The sequence below is a fragment of the Aegilops tauschii genome, chromosome 4 (assembly GCF_002575655.3).
Source record: "Aegilops tauschii subsp. strangulata cultivar AL8/78 chromosome 4, Aet v6.0, whole genome shotgun sequence".
Classification (NCBI taxonomy): Eukaryota; Viridiplantae; Streptophyta; class Magnoliopsida; order Poales; family Poaceae; genus Aegilops; species Aegilops tauschii.
In genome coordinates this window covers 153,793,120-153,820,814 of record NC_053038.3, presented here as the reverse complement: position 1 = coordinate 153,820,814, position 27,695 = coordinate 153,793,120, and the positions used below count along the sequence as shown (strand labels likewise).

The 27,695-nt window shown below is 42.9% G+C and overlaps 1 protein-coding gene across 1 annotated transcript; it reads left to right on the top strand.

The window, feature by feature from the left end:
* Window positions 1-19,851: 19,851 nt before the first annotated feature.
* On the top strand, window positions 19,852-27,104 carry LOC141021722 (uncharacterized). Its single transcript, XM_073497578.1, has 2 exons — window positions 19,852-20,467; window positions 27,070-27,104. The coding sequence occupies exons 1-2, from the start codon at window positions 19,852-19,854 to the stop codon at window positions 27,102-27,104; spliced, it is 651 nt and encodes a 216-aa protein (XP_073353679.1).
* The last annotated feature ends 591 nt before the right edge of the window (window positions 27,105-27,695 follow it).

The following is a 27,695-nucleotide window of genomic DNA, read 5'->3' as shown; positions in this document are numbered from 1 at the left end:
TAGTGAATTTTGAAGTCCTTCTTGAGCTTGACGTCATGGGGTTGTCATCATCTTGACTCTCGCATCTCCCTTATGAATCACTCAACCAACCTCGTCTACTAAAGCATAGCAATCAACTACATCGTCCCAGGCATCGGTAACAAGGGAGAAGGGTTCATCCTACCTCATGATACTACTCAAGAACATAACTTAACAAAATTCTCCTACTGCATGCATGGTGGGGAGGTATAACTCTAATGCAATAAAATCATAGGTATTGTAAAAACATGATCAAATGACTTGCCTGACTGACGGTCTTCGAAAGCTAGCGACTCGTAATAGCAGGCTTCGCACTCCGGGAATTCTACCGAGTCAAACAATAGCACAAATAAGTATAGCACAGTATAACATAACAGCAAGTTGAAGTAAAACACCTAAGCACTCAAACCAAAACCAAAGAAAAACTCGGAGAAAGCAAATCAAGGTTTTCATCATATCAAGCAACAACTAAGAAATAGTTTTACACAACTAAAGCTTTTCTTAACAGAACCTAAGCATTGGTTTTGCTAACTAACAGAAGGGAAAACATCATACAAACTAGTAGCAAAAAGAATCACATCAAAAGCTATTATAGAACTCCTATTATGCCTAAAACAATCCTAGCAAAGAAAATAAAATAAAAAAAATTTATTCTACCATAAATAAAAGTTACTCCTCTGTAGCTACAGAAACTAATCTAAAATAAACTATAACATAATAAAAATAAAATTATTTACTAACTAGAACAGTAGGAAAACAGTAGCTAGCTAAATAAACAAGAAAACTTGATTTCAACATAAAACTAATTGTTTATTAAATCTAAAATACCCAAACAAGTTCCTACTGCTAGGCATGGTCAAAACTAAGCAGTAGCAAGAAGAATCACTAAAAAATAATAATCCTAACTCAATTTATGGCAGAAAAACTAATCTGTCTAAATCTAATATAAAACTATTTTTAATACTTTAAACATGGCTAAACATATTTTCTACAGAAACTACAACAAATTTGCAAACTAACAAAAAAAGAACCAACTAAAAATATTAAAAAACCTAAGAGAAACAGATTTTACAAGATTTGAACTTTTCTGTTTTTAAAACAGAACGTAAATAACAGAAAAAGAAACTAACGAGCGCTACTGGGCTTATGGGGTGTGCGATCTGAAACTAAACAGCGCCCAGGCGCAACTTAACAGAACGTACACGTGCGTTTTTTTTTTGACTAAAACCGATCTACTGGTTTGATCTGAACCGCACTAAACCGGCTTTTTTTTTTAAAACGTAGCCCTTCACTCTTCTAATCTAAGCCGTACAAGCGAGATCCAACGGTGGAGGGGAGTCTGGTGGCTTACAGCGGCGGTCGACGGCGAGGTGGGCTCGGGCGTTGGTGGCGGGGGTGCTCCGGTGGTCCCGGGCGGCGGCGAAGTCGTCGGGCGGGTGCGGCAGCTCGAGGGGAGGTCGGGGATGGAGTCAGTGGAGCTCGGGGGCGACTGTGGCGATCGGGGCAACGGCGGCGGCTCCCTGGTGAGCTGCAGCTCCGGCGAGCGGCGGTCAAGCTTGGGGGCGACGGCTCCGGCGGTTCCTGGGCGACGAGAGGATGTCAGGGAGGTGTGAGATGAAGTGGCGGTGCGGGTGGAGTAGCTTGGATGGGCAGGGGGGTGCTCACCGACGGCGTAAGTGGCGGCGAACCGAGGTGGCGGCGAACCGAGGTGGCGGCGGCGAGATGCGAACGGAGAGGGCGACGGCTCTGGTGGGTTTCGGGCGTAGGGTTTAAGGGGTTCGAGAGAGGAGGGGCTTGGCCTTTTATAGGGCATAGTCTTGGGCGAGGGGCGTCTCGGGATCGTGATCCCGTGGAACTCGGACGCGGCGGCGGCGGCGAACGCGCTCTGGCGCGGTGTCGTGGGCGAGGGGTTAGGGATAGGGTGGGGCCGATGGGTCAGTGAGGGAGAGAGAGATCGAGAGAGAGGGAGAGCGATCGGGCGGTCGATCGGAACGGGGTCGGCACGGTGAGGCGGGAGCAGGCCGGCTCGGCGCTGGTGGGCTGCGGCTCGGGCGTCGGCTGGGCCGGTTGGCCTGGCTCGCGCCTGGGTCTTTTTTTTCCACAGAGAGAGAAAACTAAATATAGAAAAACCTATAGTATTTTTATATAGGACATGTATATATATCAAAATTCTCAGGGGAATTAATCCTACAACGTGGACATTTTTCCAGGGGCAAAACTCAAACTAAGAAAAACATTTTCTGGAAATCTCAAATAAAAATCAAAGTTGAATTCAAACTTTTTGGCAATATTTTTCTTCTGACATTTTTGGAGTGTCATGTTTACTCCTCTCATACTTTTGCTCAAGTATTTGTCAGGCATTGCTTGAAATAAATTCAACTGCCAATTTGAATCCAAATTCCAACAAACTCAAAAGCCTCTGAAATAATTCAAATGTCACTCAATTCAAGCAATATGCATACATGCTTAGCTATAATTGTAAAACATTCCAAATGGGAAATTTGGGATGTTACAAACCTACCCACCTTAAGATGAATCTCGCCCTCGAGATTCGGGTTGGCTAGCAAATAGGTGCGGGTGGTCTCGGCAGAGGTCTTCTTCTCGCTCCCAGGTGGCTTCCTCCTCGGAATGATGACTCCACAGAACCTTGCAAAACTTGATGATCTTGCTGTGGGTGACTCTGTTCACAGTCTCGAGAATTCGGATGGGTTTCTCCTCATAAGTCAGATCACGGTCGAGTTGTATGGCCTCTAGGGGCACTGTGTCTCTCAACGGAATTTTGGCCATCTCAGCATGGCATTTCTTCAGCTGAGAACATGGAAGACATCGTGAACTCCGGACAATCCTTCAGCAATTCCAGCTTGTAAGCAACTTCTCCACAACGTTCGAGCATTTTGTAGGGGCCAATGAACCTGGGTGCCAACTTTCCTTTAACACCAAACCTCTTGATTCCACGAAGTGGGGACACACGGAGATATGCTCGGTCTCCAACTTCATACGTTATCTCCTTGCGTTTACTATCGGCATAACTCTTCTGTCTCAACTGGGCTATCTTGAGTCTATCTCGAATCAGCTTGACCTTCTCTTCGGAGTCTCTGATAAGATCGGGACCAAAAAGTTTTCGGTCTCCAACACCATCCCACAGCAATGGTGTTCTACACCTCCTTCCGTACAGAGCTTCGAAAGGGGCCATCTTCAGACTGGTCTGATAGCTGTTGTACGAGAAATCTGCATATGGCAAATTATCATCCCAGCTAGACCCATAGTCTAGAGCACACGCTCTCAACATGTCCTCCAGAATCAGGTTGACTCTCTCGGTCTGTCCGTCTGTCTGCGGATGAAAAGCTGTACTGAATTCCGGCCTCGTACCCAAAGTTTCATTCAACTGATTCCAAAACTTTGAGGTAAATTGTGTTCCTCTATCTGACACAATACTCCTCGGAACTCCATGCAGACATATGATCCCGGTCATGTATATCTTGGCTAACTTAGCGCTGGTATAGGTAGTCTTCACGGGAATGAAATGAGCTACCTTGGTCAAGCGATCAACCACTACCCAGATGGAATCATAACCTGAACGGGTCCTGGGTAATCCTGTGATAAAATCCATTCCAAGTTTCTCCCATTTCCACTCGGGAATCGGCAAAGGTTGAAGTAACCCTGCTGGCTTCTGATGTTCCGCCTTTACTCGTTGGCAAACATCGCATACTGCTACGTACTCGGCAATATCCTTCTTCATACCTGTCCACCAGAAACTTTCCTTCAAATCCAGATACATCTTGGTGTTGCCTGGGTGAATCGAGTACGGTGAATCATGGGCCTCCTGAAGAATTAACTTCCTGACCTCTGGGTCATTAGGCACATAGATGCGATCCTCAAACCATAAAGTTCCGTGCTCATCTTCACGAAAACCTTTAGCCTTTCCGTTACTCATATTTTCCTTTATCTCTGCAATTTCCTTGTCTATCTTCTGGGCTTCACGGATTCTTTCGGTCAGAGTGGACTGTATATCCAAGGTGGCGACAAATCCTCTCGGTACTATCTCCAGTCGGAGCTCTCTGAGATCGTCGGCTAATTCCTGAGGTAATCCTCCAGCTATGAGGGTGTTCATATAACTTTTACGGCTCAAAGCATCTGCTACAACATTTGCCTTCCCTGGGTGATAATGCAATCTCATGTCATAGTCCTTGATCAATTCAAGCCATCTCCTCTACCTGAGGTTCAATTCCTTCTGCGTGAAAATATACTTCAGGCTCTTATGATCCGTGTAAACATCACAACTGTTTCCGACAAGGAAATGTCTCCAGGTCTTGAGTGTGTGCACTATGGCTGCTAACTCCAAATCGTGTGTGGCATAATTCATCTCGTGAGGTCGTAGCTGTCTGGAGGTATAAGCTACAACTTTTCCTTCCTGCATGAGCACTCCTCCGAGTCCTTGACGAGAAGCATCACAATATACCTGGTAATCCTTGTGTATGTCCGGCAAGATTAGCACCGGGGCGGTAACCAAACGTTTCTTCAGCTCCTGAAAACTGGCTTCACAATCCTCGGTCCAAATGTACTTGGCTTCCTTCTTCCACAGCTCAGTCATGGGCTTGGCCATCTTGGAGAAATTCTCAATAAACCTCCGATAATATCCTGCAAGTCCGAGAAAACTGCGGATCTCCTTGACTGAGGTGGGGGACTACCAGTTGGTGACCGATTCGACCTTGGTGGGGTCGACTGCTTTTCCTTCTCCTGAAATAACATGTCCGAGGAATCCGACTTCCTTCAGCCAAAATTCACATTTGCTGAACTTGGCATATAACTGATGTTCTCGGAGTTTCTCCAGAACTAGACGCAGATGTTCCTTATGCTCTTCCTCGCTCTTGGAGAAAACCAATATGTCATCGATGAACACCACAACAAACTTGTCCAGATATTCCATAAATACCTTGTTCATCATGCTCATGAAATACGCAGGGGCATTAGTCAATCCGAATGACATGACGGTATACTCATATAAACCATACCTGGTGGTGAAAGCTGTTTTGGGTATATCCTGTTCACGAATCTTCAGCTGATGATACCCTGATCGAAGATCGATCTTGGAGAATACCTTGGCTCCAACTAGTTGATCAAATAAATCGTTAATCATCGGCAGAGGGTACTTGTTCTTGATGGTCACATCGTTGAATGAACGATAATCCACAACTATTCTCAGGGTTCCATCCTTCTTCTCTACCAAAAGAACCGGGGCTCCCCAAGGTGACGAGCTTGGGCGAATATATCCTTTCTCCAATAGCTTCTTAATTTGCTTCTTGATCTCTTCCAAATCATTCGGGGGCATCCGATAGGGTCTCTTGGATATTGGGGCTGTGCCGGGCAATAACTCAATCAAAAACTCAATGTCTCTGTCCGGTGGCATTCCTGGTAATTCCTCTGGAAACACATCGGGAAAATCTTGCACTACGGGCACTTCCTCCTGAACAACTCCCGTGAGGGAATTCACCCGATTCTTCATCGGTGTGCGTCTGGATACATACTTGATCCTCTTCTGCTCTGGGGTGGTGAGCAAAATCGTCTTGCGGGCACAGTCGATGTTTCCTTCAAACTTGGTCAACCAATCCATGCCTAGGATTACATCCAAACTCTGGGATTCCAATACTATTAGGTCTGCGGGAAAATCATGGTTTCCGATGCTGAGGGTCGAATGACAGCCTAAGCCTGCCGTCATCTCTCCTCATGGGGAAGTGACCTGAAGAGGGGTTCTAAGGGTTCTAGTGGGCAACCCGTACTTTTCCACAACTACCCTTGATATGAATGAATGCGTTGCACCGGAATCAAAGAGTACCAATACTGGATGTGAATTTAATAAAAGCTTACCAACCACAGTGTCTAGCTGATCATAGACGTCCTCCACGTCAAGGTGATTCACCTGAGCACGAGGAAAAGGTTGGGCTTCTTTGTTGAGCTTCCATTGCCGTTGCCGTTTCCATTCCTCTGCTTGGCCTCTGGACAATCGGTGGCATAGTGTCCTGTCTTTTGGCACTTGAAACAGGTGATATGACTCAGATCCTTCTGAGCCGGAGCAGGACGGTGCTGGTTGCCATTGCCTCCATTGCCTGACTTGGAGTTGTTGTCGTGGTTGCGATTGTTCCCATTCCCTCCATGGTTATGTCCTCCATGATTATGTCCTCCATGGGTGTGATGGGTATGTCCTCCCGAGTATGGGGTATAGCGGGGCTTCTGCTGAGCTCCAGAGTTGTACTTTCCCTGGCCATATTTCCGCTTGCGGCTATCAATCTGCTGCTGCTTGCCTTCAAGTATGGTGGCCTTGTCTACCAGCTCCTGGTAGTTGTTGAAGGTAGCCACCATTAGCTGCATTCCTAGCTCATCATTGAGTCCCTCGAGAAACTTCTCTTGCTTTGCGGCATCTGTGGCCACATCATCTGGGGCATAGCGAGATAATTTGCTGAACTCATCCACGTACTGCCCCACAGTACGGTTCCCCTGGCGTAAGTTGCGGAACTCACGCTTCTTCAGACTCATTGCTCCAGCTGAGACATGAGCGGTGCGGAAGGCCTGCTGGAACTCAGCCCATGTCACGGTGGCGGCCGGATAAGTGGCGGTGTAGTTCTCCCACCAAGAAGCTGCAGGTCCATCAAGCTGATGTGCGGCAAAATGCACCTTCTCTGCATCTGCGCATCCAGCAGTGGCTAACTCCCTTCCGACCTTGCGGAGCCAATCATCGGCCACAATCGGCTCAGTGCTGCTAGAGAACACTGGCGGATTCAGCCTTAGGAAGCGGGTCAAGTTGTCAACAGGGGGTGGTGGCGGTGGATTGTTGTTGTTGTTGTTATTGTTCTGGTTCTGGATGAGCATCTGCATCAGGGCATTCTGCTGCTGGATCAGCTGGGTGAGCTCCGGCGGAAAGTTGAAACCGGGGTCACGTCTCGGAGGCATCTGGTGTTTTGGAGTGGATGAGAAATTAGAATAGAACAAGGGTCTAATGAGAAAATACCACTACCCATATGAATGCACAATCATAATCACACCAATCATTTATTCATTCATCTCAAACAAGGTTCAATCTCGGATTACAAAAATCTCACGACTAATCGAAAATAACGGCCTAACTGATTGACGAAATAAAATAAAATAACATGGCGGTCGACTAAATGTCTTCATCAATTATTCTTGTGTCCTCCGGTGCGGCGTCCTCTGGTGCGGCGTCTCCTCTTGCGGCTTCCTTCGGTGGAGCTCTCTTCATAATCCTGGTCATTGCTCACGAGGGGTCCATCATCTCCACTCAGAAAAAGGTCTTCTCCCAGGTCTATCTTCTCCTCCAGTGTGGCAATATATTTATCCCGGACCTCGATTCTATCCATAAAATCCTTGACTTCTTCTTCATGTTCAAGGAAGTCCGCGCGTGCTTTCTCCTCCAGTTCCAGTTCACGGAACAACAGCCTCCTGTGTACCTTCGAGTTTCGACGCGTCTGGATTTCCCAGTTCCTGATGAGACTCTCCTAGTCTTGGACATATGAAAGAATGGAGTCGTCCTCTACGGTTCGGATGATATCTCCATTCCTAGCTCTACGAGAAATCATGGCGAGGTCTGATGGGTCGAGCTCGGCCCTGTACTCTTCTCGGAGATGTCCAAGTGCACGATAAATCGCCATGTCTCTTCTGAGGATCCAAGTGAAATCGGTAAACTCAAAGTCAATGGGCTCTGAATGTCCTCCGAAGGTCCTCCCTGGAATGTGCACCTTAATCCTGTAGCGGGTATCCGTCGGAAGTGCATTGGTAGGCTTCCCGGTGATTGAGGGCAGAGCAATCTTCAGCTTCTTCATGATCTGAACCAGCTTCTTGTCGAGAAGCATCGTCTCATCTGGCTGGCAAAACTCCGGTAGCAGAACTGGGGTGAACTCGGCGGCCATCTAGAATGTTGAAAATCGGAGAGAAGTCAGAAATGAACAGGGGAGAATTACGGAATGATAAGGACATAAAATAAAATAGTCTCTTCCTATGGCTTTCCGATCCTAGTGGTTACATCCTACGGTCAGCGTGTGCTCTGAATACCATCTCTGTAACGACCCGACCCGAAACCGGTCAAGTCTCTATGTAGCTGTACCATCCCAAGATCATGCTGGCACACACAGTACATTGATGCAAAGATTCAAAGTTCAATCACACCTGAATTTATTACACGATTCTCATATCGAGTCTTTATTACATCATAATAAATTCGGCCGAAGGCCAACTCATGAGAAATAAACTAAATAAAGCTGCGGAAGCGTAGACGAATAGCAAGTCCATCCGACTCCATAGGGCAATCGCCAAGCGTGGATCGTAGCCTCACTCCTGATCGGAAAACTCCTCTGCAACATAAGACGTTGCAGCTGTGTAGGTCAGCATTTTGAATATGCCGGCAAGTCATGAAGAGAGAACAACAATAAAATTACTAATACTATATGCAATTTGGCTGTGGGGCTCTAAGTTTCATTGTTTTGCAAAAAAGCCGGTTTTTTCCTACAATAAGGACTTGTTTGCAATTACTACAAAATGTTGGTAGTTATTGAGATGGTTCCGCCAACCAATGTCTCATTCCCAATTATTAAATAACCCCCTCAATTAATTTATTAAGTTCAGTGTTGAGATATCTGAAATACTCCAATTCCAGAGGCTCATTTGTCCGTAACCGGGGACACGGCTAATCGATTAGGTTGTTACTCTGCAGAGGTTTGTGCACTTTACCCGCAAGAATCGTTCCCTCCTTTAAGTCTTCGCACTGCCTGGTGTTTGAATACGGGACGAACGAAACAGGGTCTTCCGAAGAGTTCCTCTAGGCCACTGCCGGTGCCCATCCAATCCTACCGTTCTTCTACATCTCGTAGCACCGTCCGGCCAGAGTCACGCCTCGGGTCGACCAAGCCAGAGCCCATAATGGCTTACGTCTGCACAGGTAAGCTTCCAGTCAATGGGGTATCCATCCGTCTCTTCGTGGCTGGGTGAAGCTTTCCGCAAGATGTCATGGCGCTTCTCCATGCATCCCGGCCATCCGCTGGTTTCTCCAGGGTGCCCGTCAACCGTCCTCCACCCAGTAGTGAATTTTGAAGTCCATCTTGAGCTTGACGTCATGGGGTTGTCATCATCTTGACTCTCGCATCTCCCTTATGAATCACTCAACCAACCCCGTCTACTAAAGCATAGCAATCAACTACATCGTCCCGGGCATCGGTAACAAGGGAGAAGGGTTCATCCTACCTCATGATACTACTCAAGAACATAACTTAACAAAATTCTCCTACTGCATGCATGGTGGGGAGGTATAACTCTAATGCAATAAAATCATAGGTATTGTAAAAACATGATCAAATGACTTGCCTGGCTGACGGTCTTCGAAAGCTAGCGACTCGTAATAGCAGGCTTCGCACTCCGGGAATTCTACCGAGTCAAACAATAGCACAAATAAGTATAGCACAATATAACATAACAGCAAGTTGAAGTAAAACACCTAAGCACTCAAACCAAAACCAAAGAAAAACTCGGAGAAAGCAAATCAAGGTTTTCATCATATCAAGCAACAACTAAGAAATAGTTTTACACAACGAAAACTTTTCTTAACAAAACCTAAGCATTGGTTTTGCTAACTAACAGAAGGGAAAACATCATACAAACTAGTAGCAAAAAGAATCACATCAAAAGCTATTATAGAACTCCTATTATGCCTAAAACAATCCTAGCAAAGAAAATAAAATAAAAAAAATTATTCTACCATAAATAAAAGTTCCTCCTCTGTAGCTACAGAAACTAATCTAAAATAAACTATAACATAATAAAAAAAATTATTTACTAACTAGAACAGTAGGAAAACAGTAGCTAGCTAAATAAACAAGAAAACTTGATTTCGACATAAAACTAATTGTTTATTAAATCTAAAATACCCAAACAAGTTCCTACTGCTAGGCATGGTCAAAACTAAACAGTAGCAAAAAGAATCACTAAAAGATAATAATCCTAACTCAATTTATGGCAGAAAAACTAATCTGTCTAAATCTAATATAAAACTATTTCTAATAATTTAAACATGGCTAAATATATTTTCTACAGAAACTACAACAAATTTGCAAACTAACAAAAAAAGAACCAACTAAAAATATTAAAAAACCTAAGAGAAACAGATTTTACAAGATTGGAACTTTTCTGTTTTTAAAACAGAACGTAAATAACAGAAAAAAAACTAACGGGCGCTACTGGGCTTATGGGGTGTGCGATCTGAAACTAAACAGCGCCCAGGCGCAACTTAACAGGACGTACACGTGCGTTTTTTTTTTGACTAAAACCGATCTACTGGTTTGATCTGAACCGCACTAAACCGGCTTTTTTAAAAACGTACCCCTTCACTCTTCTAATCTAAGCCGTACAAGCGAGATCCAACGGTGGAGGGGAGTCCGGTGGCTTACAGCGGCGGTCGACGGCGAGGTGGGCTCGGGCGTTGGTGGCGGGGGTGCTCCGGTGGTCCGGGGCGGCGGCGAAGTCGTCGGGCGGGTGCGGCAGCTCGAGGGGAGGTCGGGGATGGAGTCAGTGGAGCTCGGGGGGCGACTGTGGCGATCGGGGCAACGGCGGCAGCTCCCTGGTGAGCTGCAGCTCCGGCGAGCGGCGGTCAAGCTTGGGGGCGACGGCTCCGGTGGTTCCTGGGCGACGAGAGGATGTCAGGGAGGTGCGAGATGAAGTGGCGGTGCGGGTGGAGTAGCTTGGATGGGCAGGGGTGCTCACCGACGGCGTAAGTGGCGGCGAACCGAGGTGGCGGCGGCGAGATGCGAACGGAGAGGGCGACGGCTTTGGTGGGTTTCGGGCGTAGGGTTTAAGGGGTCGAGAGAGGAGGGCTTGGCCTTTTATAGGGTGTAGTCTTGGGCGAGCGGCGTCTCGGGATCGCGATCCCGTGGAACTCGGACGCGGCGGCGGCGGCGAACGCGCTCTGGCGCGGTGTCGTGGGCGAGGGGTTAGGGATAGGGTGGGGCCAATGGCTCAGTGAGGGAGAGAGAGATCGAGAGAGAGGGAGAGCGATCGGGCGGCCGATCGGAACGGGGTCGGCGCGGTGCGGCGGAAGCAGGCCGGCTCAGCGCTGGTGGGCTGCGACTCAGGCGTCGGCTGGGCCGGTTGGCCTGGCTCGCGCCTGGGTCTTTTTTTACCACAGAGAGAGAAAACTAAATATAGAAAACCTATAGTATTTTTATATCGGACATATATATATATATATATATATATATATATATATATCAAAATTCTCAGGGGAATTAATCCTACAACGTGGACATTTTTCCAGCGGCAAAACTCAAACTAAGAAAAACATTTTCTGGAAATCCCAAATAAAATCAAATTTGAATTCAAACTTTTTGGCAATATTTTTCTTCTGACATTTTTGGAGTGTCATGTTTACTCCTCTCATACTTTTGCTCAAGTATTTGTCAGGCATTGTTTGAAATAAATTCAACTGCCAATTTGAATCCAAATTCCAACAAACTCAAAAGCCTCTGAAATAATTCAAATGTCACTCAATTCAAGCAATATGCATAGATGCTTAGCTATAATTGTAAAACATTCCAAATGGGAAATTTGGGATGTTACAGTATTTTATCACGTTATGGTGATTTTAAACAATTGTTTTCGTGAACAGAAAGTTTCTGGAATTTTCAGCACGATCAAATAACTATCATCCAAGAAGATCCTATAGGTCTTACTTGGCACAAACACTAAATAAAACATAAAACCACTTCTATCCAGAGGCTAGATGAAAAATTTATTACTAAACAGAACCAAAAAGAAAGAACAAAAATAAAATTGGGTTGCCTCCCAACAAGCGCTAACGTTTAACGCCCCTAGCTAGGCAGGATGATTTCAATGATGCTCGCATAAAAGATAAGAATTGAAACATAAAGAGAGCATCATGAAACACATGGCAAGCACATTTAAGTCTAACCCACTTCCTATGCATAGGGATTTTGTGAGCAAACAACTTATGGGAACAAGAATCAACTTGCATAGGAAGGTAAAACAAGCATAACTTCAAGATTTTAAGCACATAGAGAGGAAACATGATATTATTGCAATATGTAGAAGGATATGATCCTCTCTCATAGTAATTTTCAGTAGCATCATGAATTAATTCAACAATATAACCAGCACCTAAAGCATTCTTTTCATGATCTACAAGCATAGAAATTTTATTACTCTCCACATAAGCAAATTTCTTCTCATGAATAATAGTGGGAGCAAACTCAACAAAATAACTATCATGTGATTGAAAATTAAGATCAAGATGACAAGTTTCATGGTTATCATTATTCTTTAAAGCATACATGTCATCACAGTAATCATCATAGATAGGAGGCATGCTTTCATCATAGTAAATTTTCTCATCAAAACATGGGGGACAAAAAATATCATCTTCATCAAACATAGCTTCCCCAAACTTGTGGCTTGGCATATCATTAGCATCATGGGTATTCAAGGAATTCATACTAACAACATTGCAATCATGCTCATCATTCACATATTTTATGCCAAGCATTCTATGTAATTCTTCTTCTAGTACTTGAGCACAATTTTCCTTCCCATCATTTTCACGGAAGACATTAAAAAGGTGAAGCATATGAGGCACCCTCAATTCCATTTTTTTGTAGTTTTCTTTTATAGACTAAACAAGTGATAAAACAAGAAACTAAAAGATTCGATTGCAAGATCAAAAGATATACCTTCAAGCACTCACCTCCCCGGCAACGGCGCCAGAAAAGAGCTTAGTTGACGGGGTGTGAGTGCCGCTTACCTAGCCTCCCCGGCAACGGCGCCAGAAAAGAGCTTGATGTCTACTACACAACCTTCTTCTTGTAGACATTGTTGGGCCTCCAAGTGCAGAGGTTTGTAGGACAGTAGCAAATTTCCCTCAAGTGGATGACCTAAGGTTTATCAATCCGTGGGAGGCGTAGGATGAAGATGGTCTCTCTTAAACAACTCTGCAACCAAATAACAAAGAGTCTCTTGTGTCCCCAACACACCCAATACAATGGTAAATTGTATAGGTGCACTAGTTCGGCGAAGAAATGGTGATACAAGTGCAATATGGATGGTAGATATAGTTTTTGTAATCTGAAATTATAAAAACAGCAAGGTAACTAATGATAAAAGTGAGCGTAAACGGTATTGCAATGCTAGGAAACAAGGCCTAGGGTTCATACTTTCACTAGTGCAAGTTCTCTCAACAATAATAACATAATTGGATCATATAACTATCCCTCAACATGCAGCAAAGAGTCACTCCAAAGTCACAAATAGCGGAGAACAAACGAAGAGATTATGGTAGGGTACGAAACCACCTCAAAGTTATTCTTTCTGATCAATCTATTCAAGAGTCCGTAGTAAAATAACATGAAGCTATTCTTTCCGTTCGATCTATCATAGAGTTCGTACTAGAATAACACCTTAAGACACAAATCAACCAAAACCCTAATGTCACCTAGAAACTCCAATGTCACCTCAAGTATCCGTGGGTATGATTATACGATATGCATCACACAATCTCAGATTCATCTATTCAACCAACACAAAGAACTTCAAAGAGTGCCCCAAAGTTTCTACCGGAGAGTCAAGATGAAAACATGTGCCAACCCCTATGCATAGGTTCATGGGCGGAACCCGCAAGTTGATCACCAAAACATACATCAAGTGAATCAATAGAATAACCCATTGTCACCATGGTTATCCCACGCAAGACATACATCAAGTGTTCTCAAATCATTAAAGACTCAATCCAATAAGATAACTTCAAAGGGAAAACTCAATCCATTACAAGAGAGTAGAGGGGGAGAAACATCATAAGATCCAACTACAATAGCAAAGCTCGCGATACATCAAGATCGTATCACCTCAAGAACACGAGAGAGAGAGATCAAACACATAGCTACTGGTACATACCCTCAGCCCCGAGGGTGATCTACTCCCTCCTCGTCATGGAGAGCGCCGGGATGATGAAGATGGCCACCGATGAGGGATCCCCCCTCCGGCAGGGTGCCGGAATAGGGTCCCGATTGGTTTTTGGTGGCTACAGAGGCTTGCGGCGGCGGAACTCCCGATCTATTCTGTTCCCCGAAGGTTTTAGGGTATACGGGAATATATAGGCGAAAGAAGTCGGTAAGGGGAGCCACGAGGGGCCCACGAGGGTGGAGGGCGCTGATACATCCATTTTGCAGCATGCTTTTATATCGATATTTATTGCATTATGGACAGTTATTACACTTTATGTCACAATATTTATGCCTGTTCTCTCCTATTTTACAAGGTTTACATAAGGAGGGAGAATGCCGGCAGCTGGAATTCTGGGCTGGAAAAGGAGCAAATATTAGAGACCTATTCTGCACAACTCCAAAAGTCCTGAAACTCCACGAAAGTTATTTTTGGAAATAATAAAAAAATACTGAGCGGAAGAAATACATCAGGGGGGCCACCACCTGTCCACGAGGGTGGGAGGCGCGCCCTACCCTCCTAGGCACGCCCCCCTGCCTCATGGGCCCCCTGTTGGTCCTCCGGTGGCCATCTTCTGCTATATGAAGTCTTTCGTCCGAAGAAAAATCATAAGCAAGCTTTCGGGACGAGACTCCGCCGCCACGAGGCGGAACCAATCTAGGGCTCCGGCAGAGCTGTTCTGCCGGGGACACTTACCTCCGGGAGGGGGAAATCATCGCCATCGTCATCACCAACGCTCCTCTCATCGGGAGTGAGCAATTTCCATCAACATCTTCACCAGCACCATCTCCTCTCAAACCCTAGTTCATCTCTTGTATCCAATTCTTGTCTCCAAGTCCGGGATTGGTACCTGTGGGTTGCTAGTAGTGTTGATTACTCCTTGTAGTTGATGCTAGTTGATTTATTTGGTGGAAGATCATATGTTCAGATCCGTTATGCATATTAATACTCCTCTGATTATGAACATGAATATGCTTTGTGAGTAGTTACGTTTGTTCCTGAGGACATGGGAGAAGTCTTGCTATTAGTAGTCATGTGAATTTGGTATTCGTTCGATATTTTGATGAGATGTATGTTGTCTCTCCTCTAGTGGTGTTATGTGAACGTCGAATACATGACACTTCACCATTATTTGGGCCTAGAGGAAGGCATTGGGAAGTAATAAGTAGATGATGGGTTGCTAGAGTGACAGAAGCTTAAACCCTAGTTTATGTGTTGCTTCGTAAGGGGCTGATTTGGATCCATATGTTTCATGCTATGGTTAGGTTTACCTTAATACTTTTTTTGTAGTTGCGGATGCTTGCAATAGAGGTTAATCATAAGTGGGATGCTTGTTCAAGTAAGAACAGCACCCAAGCACCGGTCCACCCACATATCAAATTATCAAAGTACCGAACGCGAACCATATGAACGTGATGAAAACTAGCTTGACGATAATTCACATGTTCCTCGGGAGTGCTTTTCTCTATATAAGAGTTTGTCCAGGCTTGTCCTTTGCTACAAAAAGGATTGGGCTACCTTGCTGCACTTTATTTACTTTTGTTACTTGTTGCTCGTTACAAATTATCCTATCACAAAACTATCTGTTACCTACTATTTCAGTGCTTGCAGAGAATACCTTGCTGAAAACCGCTTATCATTTCCTTCTGCTCCTCGTTGGGTTCGACACTCTTACTTATCGAAAGGACTACGATAGATCCCCTATACTTGTGGGTCATCAAGACTCTTTTTTGGCGCCGTTGCCGGGGAGTGAAGCGCCTTTGGTAGGTGGAATTTGGTAAGGAAACATTTATATAGTGTGCTGAAATTTACTGTCACTTGTTACTATGGAAAGTAATCCTCTAAGGGGCTTGTTCGGGGTATCTTCACCCCGACCAGTAGAGCAAAGAGTTGCTCCTCAACCTACTGAACCTACTGAAGATGAAAATGTCCACTTTGAAATTCCTTCGGGTATGTTGGAAAAACTGCTAGCTAATCCTTTTGCAGGAGATGGAACAAAGCATCTTGATGAGCACCTAATATATGTGGATGAAGTTTGTGGATTATTTAAGCTTGCAGGTGTGCCCGGTGATTTTGTTAAGAAGAAGGTCTTCCCTTTATCTTTGAAGGGAGATGCATTGACATGGTATAGGCTATGCGATGATACGGGATCATGGAACTACAAACGATTGAAATTGGAATTTCATCAGAAATTTTATCCTATGCATCTTGTTCATCGTGATCGCAATTATATATATAATTTTTGGCCTCGCTCAAGCTTGGGGGAGGCTTAAATCAATGTTATATTCATGCCCCAATCATGAGCTCTCAAGAGAAATAATTATTCAAAATCTTTATGCTCGGCTTTCTGATAACAATCGCACCATGCTCAATACTTCTTGTGCTGGCTCTTTTACGATGAAGACTATTGAATTCAAATGGGATTTATTGGAAAGAATTAAAAGCAACTCTAAAGATTGGGATCTCGACGAAGGTAAGGAGTCAGGTATGACACCTAAGTTTGATTGTGTTAAATCTTTTATGGATACCGATGTTTTCCGTAAGTTTAGCACTAAATATTGACTTGACTCTGAGATAGTAGCTTCTTTCTGTGAATCTTTTGCTACTTATGTTGATCTCCCCAAGGAGAAGTGGTTTAAATATCATCCTCCCATAGAAGTAAAAGTAGCTACACCTATTAAAGTTGAAGAAAAGATTATCACTTATAATGATCCTATTGTTCCTACTTCTTATGTTGAGAAACCACCTTTCCCTGTTAGGATAAAGGATCATGCTAAAGCTTCAACTATGGTTCGTAAAAGTAATATTAGAACTTATACACCTCCTGAGCAAATCAAAGTTGAACCTAATATTGCTATTGTTAAAGATCTCTTGTCTGATAATATTGATGGGCATGTTATTTATTTCTGTGAGGAAACTGCTAGAATTGCTAAACCTTGTGCTAAAGATAAACATAGACCTGTGGTAGGCATGCCTGTTATTTCTGTTAAAATAGGAGATCACTGTTATCATGGCTTATGTGATATGGGTGCTAGTGCTAGTGCAATACCTATAGACTTATACAAAGAAATTAAACATGATATTGCACCTGCTGAGTTAGAAGATATTGATGTCACAATTAAACTTGCCAATAGAGATACTATTTCACCAATGGGAACTGTTAGAGATGTTGAAGTCTTGTGTGGGAAAACTAAATATCCTGCTGATTTTCTTGTTCTTGGTTCCCCACAAGATAGCTTTTGTCCCATTATATTTGGTAGACCCTTCTTGAACACCGTTAATGCTAAGATAGACTGCGAAAAGGATGTTGTTACTATTGGTCTAGGTGATATGTCTCATGAGTTTAATTTTTCTAAATTTCGTAGACAACACCGTGAAGAGGAATTACCTAGTAAGGATGAAATTATTGGTCTTGCTTCTATTGTCGTGCCTCCTAGTGATCCTTTAGAACAATATTTGCTAGACCATGAAAATGATATGTTTATGAATGAAAGAAGGGAAATAGATGAAGTATTCTTTAAACAGGAACCCATCCTGAAACACAATTTTCCTGTTGAAATCCTAGGGGATCCTCCTCCACCCAAGGGTGATCCCGTGTTTGAGCTCAAACCGTTACCTGATACTCTTAAATATGCTTATCTTGATGAGAAAAAGATATATCATGTTATTATTAGTGCTAACCTTTCAGAGCATGAAGAAGAGAGATTATTGAAAACTCTGAAGAAGCACCGTGCTGCTATTGGATATACTCTTGATGATCTTAAGGGCATTAGTCCCACTCTATGTCAGCATAAAATAAATTTGGAGGAAGATGCCAAACCAGTTCGTGATCCTCAACAACGGCTGAATCCTAAGATGAAGGAAGTGGTAAGAAAAGAAATACTAAAACTCCTTGAGGCAGGTATAATTTATCCCGTTGCTGATTGTCAGTGGGTAAGTCCTGTCCATTGTGTCCCTAAGAAGGGAGGTATTACCGTCGTTCCTAATGATAAAGATGAGTTGATTCCACAAAGAATTATTACAGGTTATAGGATGGTAATTGATTTCCGCAAATTAAATAAGGCTACTAAAAAAGATCATTACCCCTTACCTTTTATCGATCAAATGCTAGAAAGATTATCCAAACATACACATTTTTGCTTTCTAGATGGTTATTCTGGTTTCTCTCAAATACCTGTGTCAGCCAATGATTAATCAAAGACTACTTTTACTTGCCCTTTTGGTACTTTTGCTTAAAGACGTATGCCTTTTGGTTTATGTAATGCACCTGCTACCTTTCAAAGATGCATGATGGCTATATTCTCTGACTTTTGTGAAAAGATTTGTGAGGTTTTCATGGACGATTTTTCCGTCTATGGATCCTCTTTTGATGATTGCTTGAGCAACCTTGATCGAGTTCTGCAGAGATGTGAAGAAACTAATCTTGTCTTGAATTGGGAAAAGTGCCACTTTATGGTTAATGAAGGTATTGTCTTGGGGCATAAAGTTTCTGAAAGAGGTATTGAGGTTGATAAAGCCAAGGTTGATGCTATTGAAAAGATGCCATGTCCCAAGGACATCAAAGGTATAAGAAGTTTCCTTGGTCACGCCGGATTTTATAGGAGGTTCATTAAGGACTTCTCAAAAATTTCTCAGCCTCTGACTAATTTATTACAAAAAGATATACCATTTGTCTTTGATGATGATTGTGTAGAAGCATTTGAAATACTTAAGAAAGCATTGATCTCTGCACCTATTGTTCAGCCACCTGATTGGAATTTACCCTTTGAAATTATGTGTGATGCTAGTGATTATGCTGTAGGTGCTATTCTAGGGCAGAGAGTTGATAAGAAATTAAATGTTATTCAATATGCTAGTAAAACTCTAGACAATGCCCAGAGAACTTATGCTACTACTGAAAAAGAATTCTTAGCAGTTGTATTTGCTTGTGATAAGTTCAGACCTTATATTGTTGATTCTAAAGTAACTATTCACACGGATCATGCTGCTATTAAATATCTTATGGAAAAGAAAGATGCTAAACCTAGACTTATTAGATGGGTTCTCTTGCTACAAGAATTTGATTTGCATATTGTTGATAGAAAAGGAGCTGAGAACCCCGTTGCGGACAACTTGTCTAGGTTAGGAAATGTTCTTGATGACCCACTACCTATTGATGATAGCTTTCCTGATGAACAACTAAATGTCATAAATGCCTCTCGTACTGCTCCATGGTATGCTGATTATGCTAATTACATTGTTGCAAAATTTATACCACCTAGTTTCACATACCAGCAAAAGAAAAAGTTTTTCTATGATTTGAGACATTACTTTTGGGATGACCCTCATCTTTATAAAGAAGGAGTAGATGGTGTTATTAGACATTGTGTACCTGAGCATGAACAGGAACAGATCCTACGCAAGTGTCATTCCGAGGCTTATGGAGGACACCACGCTGGAGATAGAACTGCACATAAGGTATTGCAATCTGGTTTTTATTGGCCTACTCTCTTCAAGGATGCCCGTAAGTTTGTCTTATCCTGTGATGAATATCAAAGAATTGGTAATATTAGTAGACGTCAAGAAAAGCCTATGAATTATTCACTTGTTATTGAACCATTTGATGTTTGGGGCTTTGATTATATGGGACCTTTTCCTGCCTCTAATGGTTACACACATATTTTAGTTGCTGTTGATTACGTTACTAAGTGGGTAGAAGCTATTCCAACTAGTAGTGCTGATCATAACACTTCTATTAAGATGCTTAAAGAAGTTATTTTTCCGAGGTTTGGAGTCCCTAGATATTTAATGACTGATGGTGGTTCACATTTTATTCATGGTGCTTTTCGTAAAATGCTTGCTAAATATTATGTTAATCATAGAATTGCATCTCCCTATCACCCACAGTCTAGTGGTCAAGTAGAATTGAGCAATAGAGAGCTCAAATTAATTTTGCAAAAGACTGTTAATAGATCTAGAAAGAATTGGTCCAAGAAACTTGATGATGCATTATGGGCCTATAGAACTGCATATAAAAATCCTATGGGTATGTCTCTGTATAAAATGGTTTATGGAAAAGCATGTCACTTACCTCTCGAACTAGAACATAAGGCATATTGGGCTATTAAAGAGCTCAATTATGATTTCAAACTTGTCGGTGAGAAGAGGTTATTTGATATTAGCTCACTTGATGAATGGAGAACCCAAGCTTATGAAAATGCCAAGTTGTTTAAAGAAAAAGTCAAAAGATGGCATGACAAAAGAATACAAAAGTGTGAGTTTAATGTAGGTGATTATGTATTGCTATACAACTCTCGTTTAAGATTTTTTGCAGGAAAACTTCTCTCTAAATGGGAAGGCCCTTGCGTTATCGAGGAGGTCTATCGTTCCGGTGCCATAAAAATCAACAACTTCGAAGGTACAAATCCGAAGGTGGTGAACGGTCAAAGAATCAAACATTATATCTCAGGTAATCCAATAAATGTTGAAACCAATGTTATTGAAACCATAACCCCAGAGGAATACATAAGGGACACTTTTCGGAACGTTTCAGACTCCGAAAAGGAATAGGTATGTGGTACGGTAAGTAAACCGACTCCAAAACAGTTCTAAAGGCAATTTTTCTCCGTTTTGGAATATTTAGAAAAATAGAAAAATAAGGAGTCCGGGAAGGACACGAGGGCTCCATGAGGGTGGAGGGCGCGCCCTACCCCCCTGGGCGTGCCCCCTACCTCGTGGGCACCTCGTGTGCTCTCCGGACTCCGTTTTCTTGCACGATACGTATTTTGGTCGGTAAAAATTCATTATATAATCTCCCGAAGGTTTTGACTCATGTATCACGCAATTATCCTCTGTTCTTGTTTCGAGCTATTTTTCTGACAGATCTAGATTATCATGACGTCTCCAAGTGCCCCCAAGGACAAGTTCTTCGAGAAGGTCAACAACCCTTACCTCGCGAAGGTGCTGCGACACCCTCAAACCATTGAGATGCGTGATGGGTTGCTACACATCCGCGGTGTTGAGGGACCGAAGGGGACCGGAAGTGTGGAGACGAGGCTCGAAGCAATGGAGCAACAAGTTTTCAAGTGCCAGGGGATGGTGGAACATGGACTCAACTCCAACCACATGATGATCGCGGAGTTCACCAACAACCACAAGCTGGATGCCAACAACATTGGGGAGACTATCTTCAAGCTTCACGAGAAGATCGAGCACCTTCAAGCCCAAATCTATGACCTGCAAAACCAAAACTGTGAGTATGAATATAGATTCAAAAGGATGAGTTTGGCTGCAGATTTGAGGATCCCGGAGACTCGATCATCCTTCTATGATGGTGAGCCTATTCCTTGGAAGCTGGACGACAAGCCCGCATCATCAACAACTCCACCTTCTTCACCAGCCAAGGAGACATAATCACATGGGTATGGGCACTCCCCTTGGCAACTACCAAGCTTGGGGGAGGTGCCCCGGTATCGTATCACAACCACATCTCCTTTATTTACTGTTTTTCTTAGTTCGATCCTGTTAGTAGTATCTTGATCTAGTAGAATAAAAGTTTTGGTATGATCTAGTTTTGAGTTTTGCTTTATGATCCCTCTGTGTAATCGAGTCTGTAAGCTATATAATAAAGATTAGTGTTGAGTCAAGGGCTTGATTATTTGGCCATGATCTTGAGTGAATAAAAGAAAGAAAAGAGAAAAGAAAAGAATAAAAAGAAACAAAGAGATCATATTGATCTTATTGAGAGTAATGACTTCACATAGAAGGAGTATGATGATTAAAAATTGTTGAGAGTTGGCAAACATAGCTTTGGTCATCGTTGCAATTAATAGGAAGTAATAAAGAAAGAGAGGTTTCACATATAAATATACTATCTTGGACATCTTTTATGATTGGGAGCACTCATTAAAATATGACATGCTAAAGAGTTGATGTTGGACAAGGAAGACAACGTAATGGGTTATGTTTTCTTATATCCGAGATAAAGTATATTTTCATGGATCATCCAACATGTTGAGCTTGCCTTTCCCCCTCATGCTAGCCAAATTCTTTGCACCAAGTAGAGATACTACTTGTGCTTCCAAAAACCCTTAAATCAGTTTTGCCATGAGAGTCCACCATATCTACCTATGGATTGAGTAAGATCCTTCAAGTAAGTTGTCATCGGTGCAAGCAATAAAAATTGCTCTCTAAATATGTATGATTGATTGGTGTGGAGGAAATAAGCTTTATACGATCTTGTGATGTGGAAGAAATAAAAGCGATGGACTGCATAATAAAGGTTCATATCACAAGTGGCAATGTAAAGTGACGTTCTTTCGCATTAAGATTTTGTGCATCCAACCCTGAAAGCGCATGGCAACCTCTGCTTCCCTCTGCGAAGGGCCTATCTTTTATTATTATCTTCTACCTTATGCAAGAGTCATGGTGATCTTCACCATTCCTTTTTACATTTTATCCTTTGGCAAGCACAGGATGTTGGAAGGATCCTGATATATATATATATATATATATATATATATATATATATATATATATATATATATATATATATATATATATATATATATATATATCTAATTGGATGTGGGTTAGCATGAATTATTATTGTTGACATTACCCTTGAGGTAAAAGGTTGGGAGGCAAAACTATAAGCCCCTATCTTTCTCTGTGTCCGATTAAAACTCCGTAACCACAAGTATTGCGTGAGTGTTAGCAATTATGAAAGATTAAATGATAGTTGAGTATGTGGACTTGCTAGAGAGCACTGACATAGACTCTTTCTGATGTTATGATAAATTGCAATTGCTTTAATGACAGAGATTATAGTTTGTTAGTTCTCAATAAAGTTTCTGATTCATACTTTGCATTGTGAATAGATTATTACTTGAGCATAAGAAATCATATGATAATATCCATATATGTTGCTGTTATGAGAATAATCATGATGCCCTCATGTCCGTATTTTATTTTATCGACACCTCTACCTCTAAACATGTGGACATATTTATCGTTATCGGCTTCCGCTTGAGGACAAGCGAGGTCTAAGCTTGGGGGAGTTGATACGTCCATTTTGCATCATGCTTTTATATTGATATTTATTGCATTATCGGCTGTTATTACACTTTATGTCACAATACTTATGCCTATTCTCTCTTATTTTACAAGGTTTACATAAGGAGGGAGAATGCCGGCAGCTGGAATTCTGGGCTGGAAAAGGAGCAAATATTAGAGACCTATTCTGCACAACTCCAAAAGTCCTGAAACTCCACGAAAGTTATTTTTTGGAAATAATAAAAAATACTGAGCGGAAGAAATACATCAGGGGGGCACCACTTGTCCACGAAGGTGGGGGGGCGCGCCCTACCCCCCTGGGCGCCCCCCTGCCTCGTGGGCCCCCTGTTGGTCCTCCGATGGCCATCTTCTGCTATATGAAGTCTTTTGTCCGAAGAAAAATCATAAGCAAGCTTTCGGGACGAGACTCCGCCGCCATGAGGCGGAACCTTGGCGGAACCAATCTAGGGCTCCGGCAGAGCTGTTCTGCCGGGGACACTTCCCTCCGGGAGGGGGAAATCATCGCCATCGTCATCACCAATGCTCCTCTCATCGGGAGTGGGCAATCTCCATCAACATCTTCACCAGCACCATCTCCTCTCAAACCCTAGTTCATCTCTTGTATCCAATTCTTGTCTCCAAGTCCGGGATTGGTACCTGTGGGTTGCTAGTAGTGTTGATTACTCCTTGTAGTTGATGCTAGTTGATTTATTTGGTGGAAGATCATATGTTCAGATCCATTATGCATATTAATACTCCTCTGATTATGAACATGAATATTCTTTGTGAGTAGTTACGTTTGTTCCTGAGGACATGGGAGAAGTCTTGCTATTAGTAGTCATGTGAATTTGGTATTCGTTCGATATTTTGATGAGATGTATGTTGTCTCTCCTCTAGTGGTGTTATGTGAACGTCGACTACATGACACTTCACCATTATTTGAGCCTAGAGGAAGGCATTGGGAGGTAATAAGTAGATGATGGGTTGCTAGAGTGACAGAAGCTTAAACGCTAGTTTATGCGTTGCTTTGTAAGGGGCTGATTTGGATCCATATGTTTCATGCTATGGTTAGGTTTACCTTAATACTTTTGTTGTAGTTGCGGATGCTTGCAATAGAGGTTAATCATAAGTGGGATGCTTGTTCAAGTAAGAACAGCACCCAAGCACCGGTCCACCCACATATCAAATTATCAACGTACCGAACGCGAATCATATGAACGTGATGAAAACTAGCTTGACGATAATTCACATGTTCCTCGGGAGCGCTTTTCTCTATATAAGAGTTTGTCCAGGCTTGTCCTTTGCTACAAAAAGGATTGGGCCACCTTGCTGCACTTTATTTACTTTTGTTACTTGTTGCTCGTTACAAATTATCCTATCACAAAACTATCTGTTACCTACTATTTCAGTGCTTGCAGAGAATACCTTGCTGAAAATTGCTTATCATTTCCTTCTGCTCCTCGTTGGGTTCGAAACTCTTACTTATCGAAAGGACTACGATAGATCCCCTATACTTATGGGTCATCAGGCACGCCCAGGGGGTGGGCGCGCCCCCTGCCTCGTGCCCTCCTCGTTGATCCCCTGACGTGCACTCCAAGTCTCCTGTATTGCTTTCTTTCCAAAAATAACTTTTCCGAAGGTTTCATTCCGTTTGGACTCTGTTTGATATTCCTTTTCTGCGTAACACTGAAACAAGGAGAAAAACAGAAACTGACACTGGGCTCTGGGTTAATAGGTTAGTCCCAAAAATAATATAATAGTGTATAATAAAGCCCATAAACATCCAAAACAGATAATATAAGAGGATGGAACAATCAAAAATTATAGATACGTTGGAGACGTATCAGCCACCCACTTGCCTTGAGAGCCGGATCCGGACATGGGCGGAGAGGTTGGTGGCGGTGAGAAAGATTGAAGCTTGGGTGTTGGAGCTTGTGGATGGAGAAGCAGAGGAAGGAAGAAGGCGTGGGGTAAAAAGATGGATCTTTATCCACTTATATAGATAGTGCGTCCCCCACAAGCCTTAAAACTCGCCCTGTTCCCAAGGGGTCATGCGAACGGCACGGGATCACCCAAACCCGTGTTGATGAGGATCCCGCAATAAGAGGATATGATATCTATTTTGACAAGACGTATCAATAGAGGCCGCGCCTCGAAACGCGAAGCGGGAGGTCAAAAAACGGTTCAAAATGATAAAGAGGCCAGACGTAACATTTCGATCGAAGAAGTTGTCAGTAGACAGACATTATTTTGATTAAGTATTGTGCCCTTGTGGTTGAGGGTTGTGACTGTTAAACAGAGCTAGATACAATTCCCTTATTCAAAGGACAACTTTGGAGTATTTGGAGGAGGAACCCGCCTTGCAATGCCGAAGACAATCTGCGTACCGAACACATCGTCATCGAAAGACTGGTTCAGGGGCTACTGAGGGTGTCCTGGATTAGGGGGGCCCCGGGTGTCCGGGCTATGTGACATGGGCCGGACTGATGGGCCATGAAGATACAAGATAGAAGGCCTTCCCCCATGTCCGGATGGGACTCTCCTTTGCGTGGATGGCAAGTTTGGCGTCCGGGTGTATGGTTTACTTTCTTTGTAAACCGACTCTGTACAACCCTAGGCCCCTCCGGTGTATATATAAACTAGAGTGTTTAGTCCATAGAGGCTATCAGAATTCACATAGGCTAGACAGCTAGGGTTTAGCCATTACGATCTCGAGGTAGATCAACTCTTGTAACCCCTATACTCATGAAAGTCAATCAAGCAGGAAGTAGGGTATTACCTCCACTAAGAGGGACCAAACCTGGGTAAACATGGTGTCCCCTTTGTCTCCTATTACCTTCGATCCTCAGACGCATAGTTCGGGACCCCCTACCCGAGATCGGCCGGTTTTGACACCGACACCAGGTCTATGCGTAGATGATATGCACGAGTAGAACACAAAGAGTTGTGGGAGGTAATCGTCATACTGCTTACCACCAATGTCTTATTTTGATTCAGCGATATTGTTGGATGAAGCGTCCCGGACCAACCTTACATGACCACATTCATGAGACCGGTTCCACCGACAGACATGCAACTAGTTTTGCATAAAGGTGGCTGGCGGGTGTCTGTTTCTCCAACTTTAGTTGAATCGAATTTGACTGTGGCTGGTCCTTGTTGAAGGTTAAAACAACAAACTTGATAAATCACCGTTGTGGTTTTGATGCGTCGGTAAGAACGGTTCTTACTAGAAGCCCGTAGCAGCCACGTAAAACTTGCAACAACAAAGTAGAGGGCGTCTAACTTGTTTTTGCAGGGCATGTTGTGATGTGATATGGTCAAGACATGATGTGATATACATTGTTGTATGAGATGATCATGTTTTGTAAAAGTTATCGGCAACTGGAAGGAGCCTTATGGTTGTCGCTTTATTGTATGAAATGCAAACGCCATCTAATTGCTTTACTTTATCACTATACATTAGCGATAGTTGTAGAAGCAATAGTTGGCGAGACAACAACGATGCTACGATGGAGATCAAGGTGTCAAGCCGGTGACGATGGAGATCATGACGATGCTTTGGAGATTGAGATCAAACGCACAAGATGATGATGGCCATATCATGTCACATTTTTTGATTGCATGTGATGTTTATCTTTTATGCGTCTTATTTTGCTTAGTACGGCGGTAGCATTATAAGATGATCCCTCAATAAAAAAATCAAGGTATAAGTGTTCTCCCTGAGTATGCACTGTTGCGACAGTTTGTCGTGTCGAGACACCACGTGATGATTGGGTGTGATAAGCTCTACGTTCACATACAACGGGTGCAAGACAGTTTCGCACATGCGGAATACTCGGGTTAAACTTGACGAGCCTAGCATGTACAGACATGGCCTCGGAACACTGGAGACCGAAAGGTCAAACGTGAATCATATAGTAGATATGATCAACATAGAGATGTTCACCATTGAAAACTACTCCATCTCACGTGATGATCGGACATGATTTAGTTGATATGGATCACGTGATCATTTAGATGACTCGGGGATGTATCTAAGTGGGGGTTCTTAAATAATATGATTAATTGAACTTAATTTATCATGAACTTAGTCCTGATAGTATTTGCATATCTATGTTGTAGATCAATAGCTCGCTTTTAGCTCCCTGTTTTATTTTTGATATGTCCCTAGAGAAAAATAAGTTGAAAGATGATAGTAGCAATGATGCGGACCGGGTCCGTGATCTGAGGATTATCCTCATTGCTGCACAGAAGAATTATGTCCTTAATGCACCGCTAGGTGACAGACCTATTGCAGGAGCAGATGCAGACGTTATGAACGTTTGACAAGCTCAATATGATGACTACTTGATAGTTTAGTGCACCATGCTTTACGGCTTAGAACCGGGACTTCAAAAACGTTTTGAACGCCATGGAGCATATGAGATGTTCCAAGAGCTGGAAATGATATTTCAGACTCATGCCCGTGTTCAGAGGTATGAGACCTCTGACAAATACTTTGCCTACAAGATGGAGGAGAATAGCTCAGCTAGTGAGCATGTGCTCAGAATGTCTGGGTACTACAATCGCTTGAATCAAGTGGGAGTTAATCTTCCAGATAAGATAGTGATTGACAAAGTTCTCTAGTCACTATCACCAAGTTA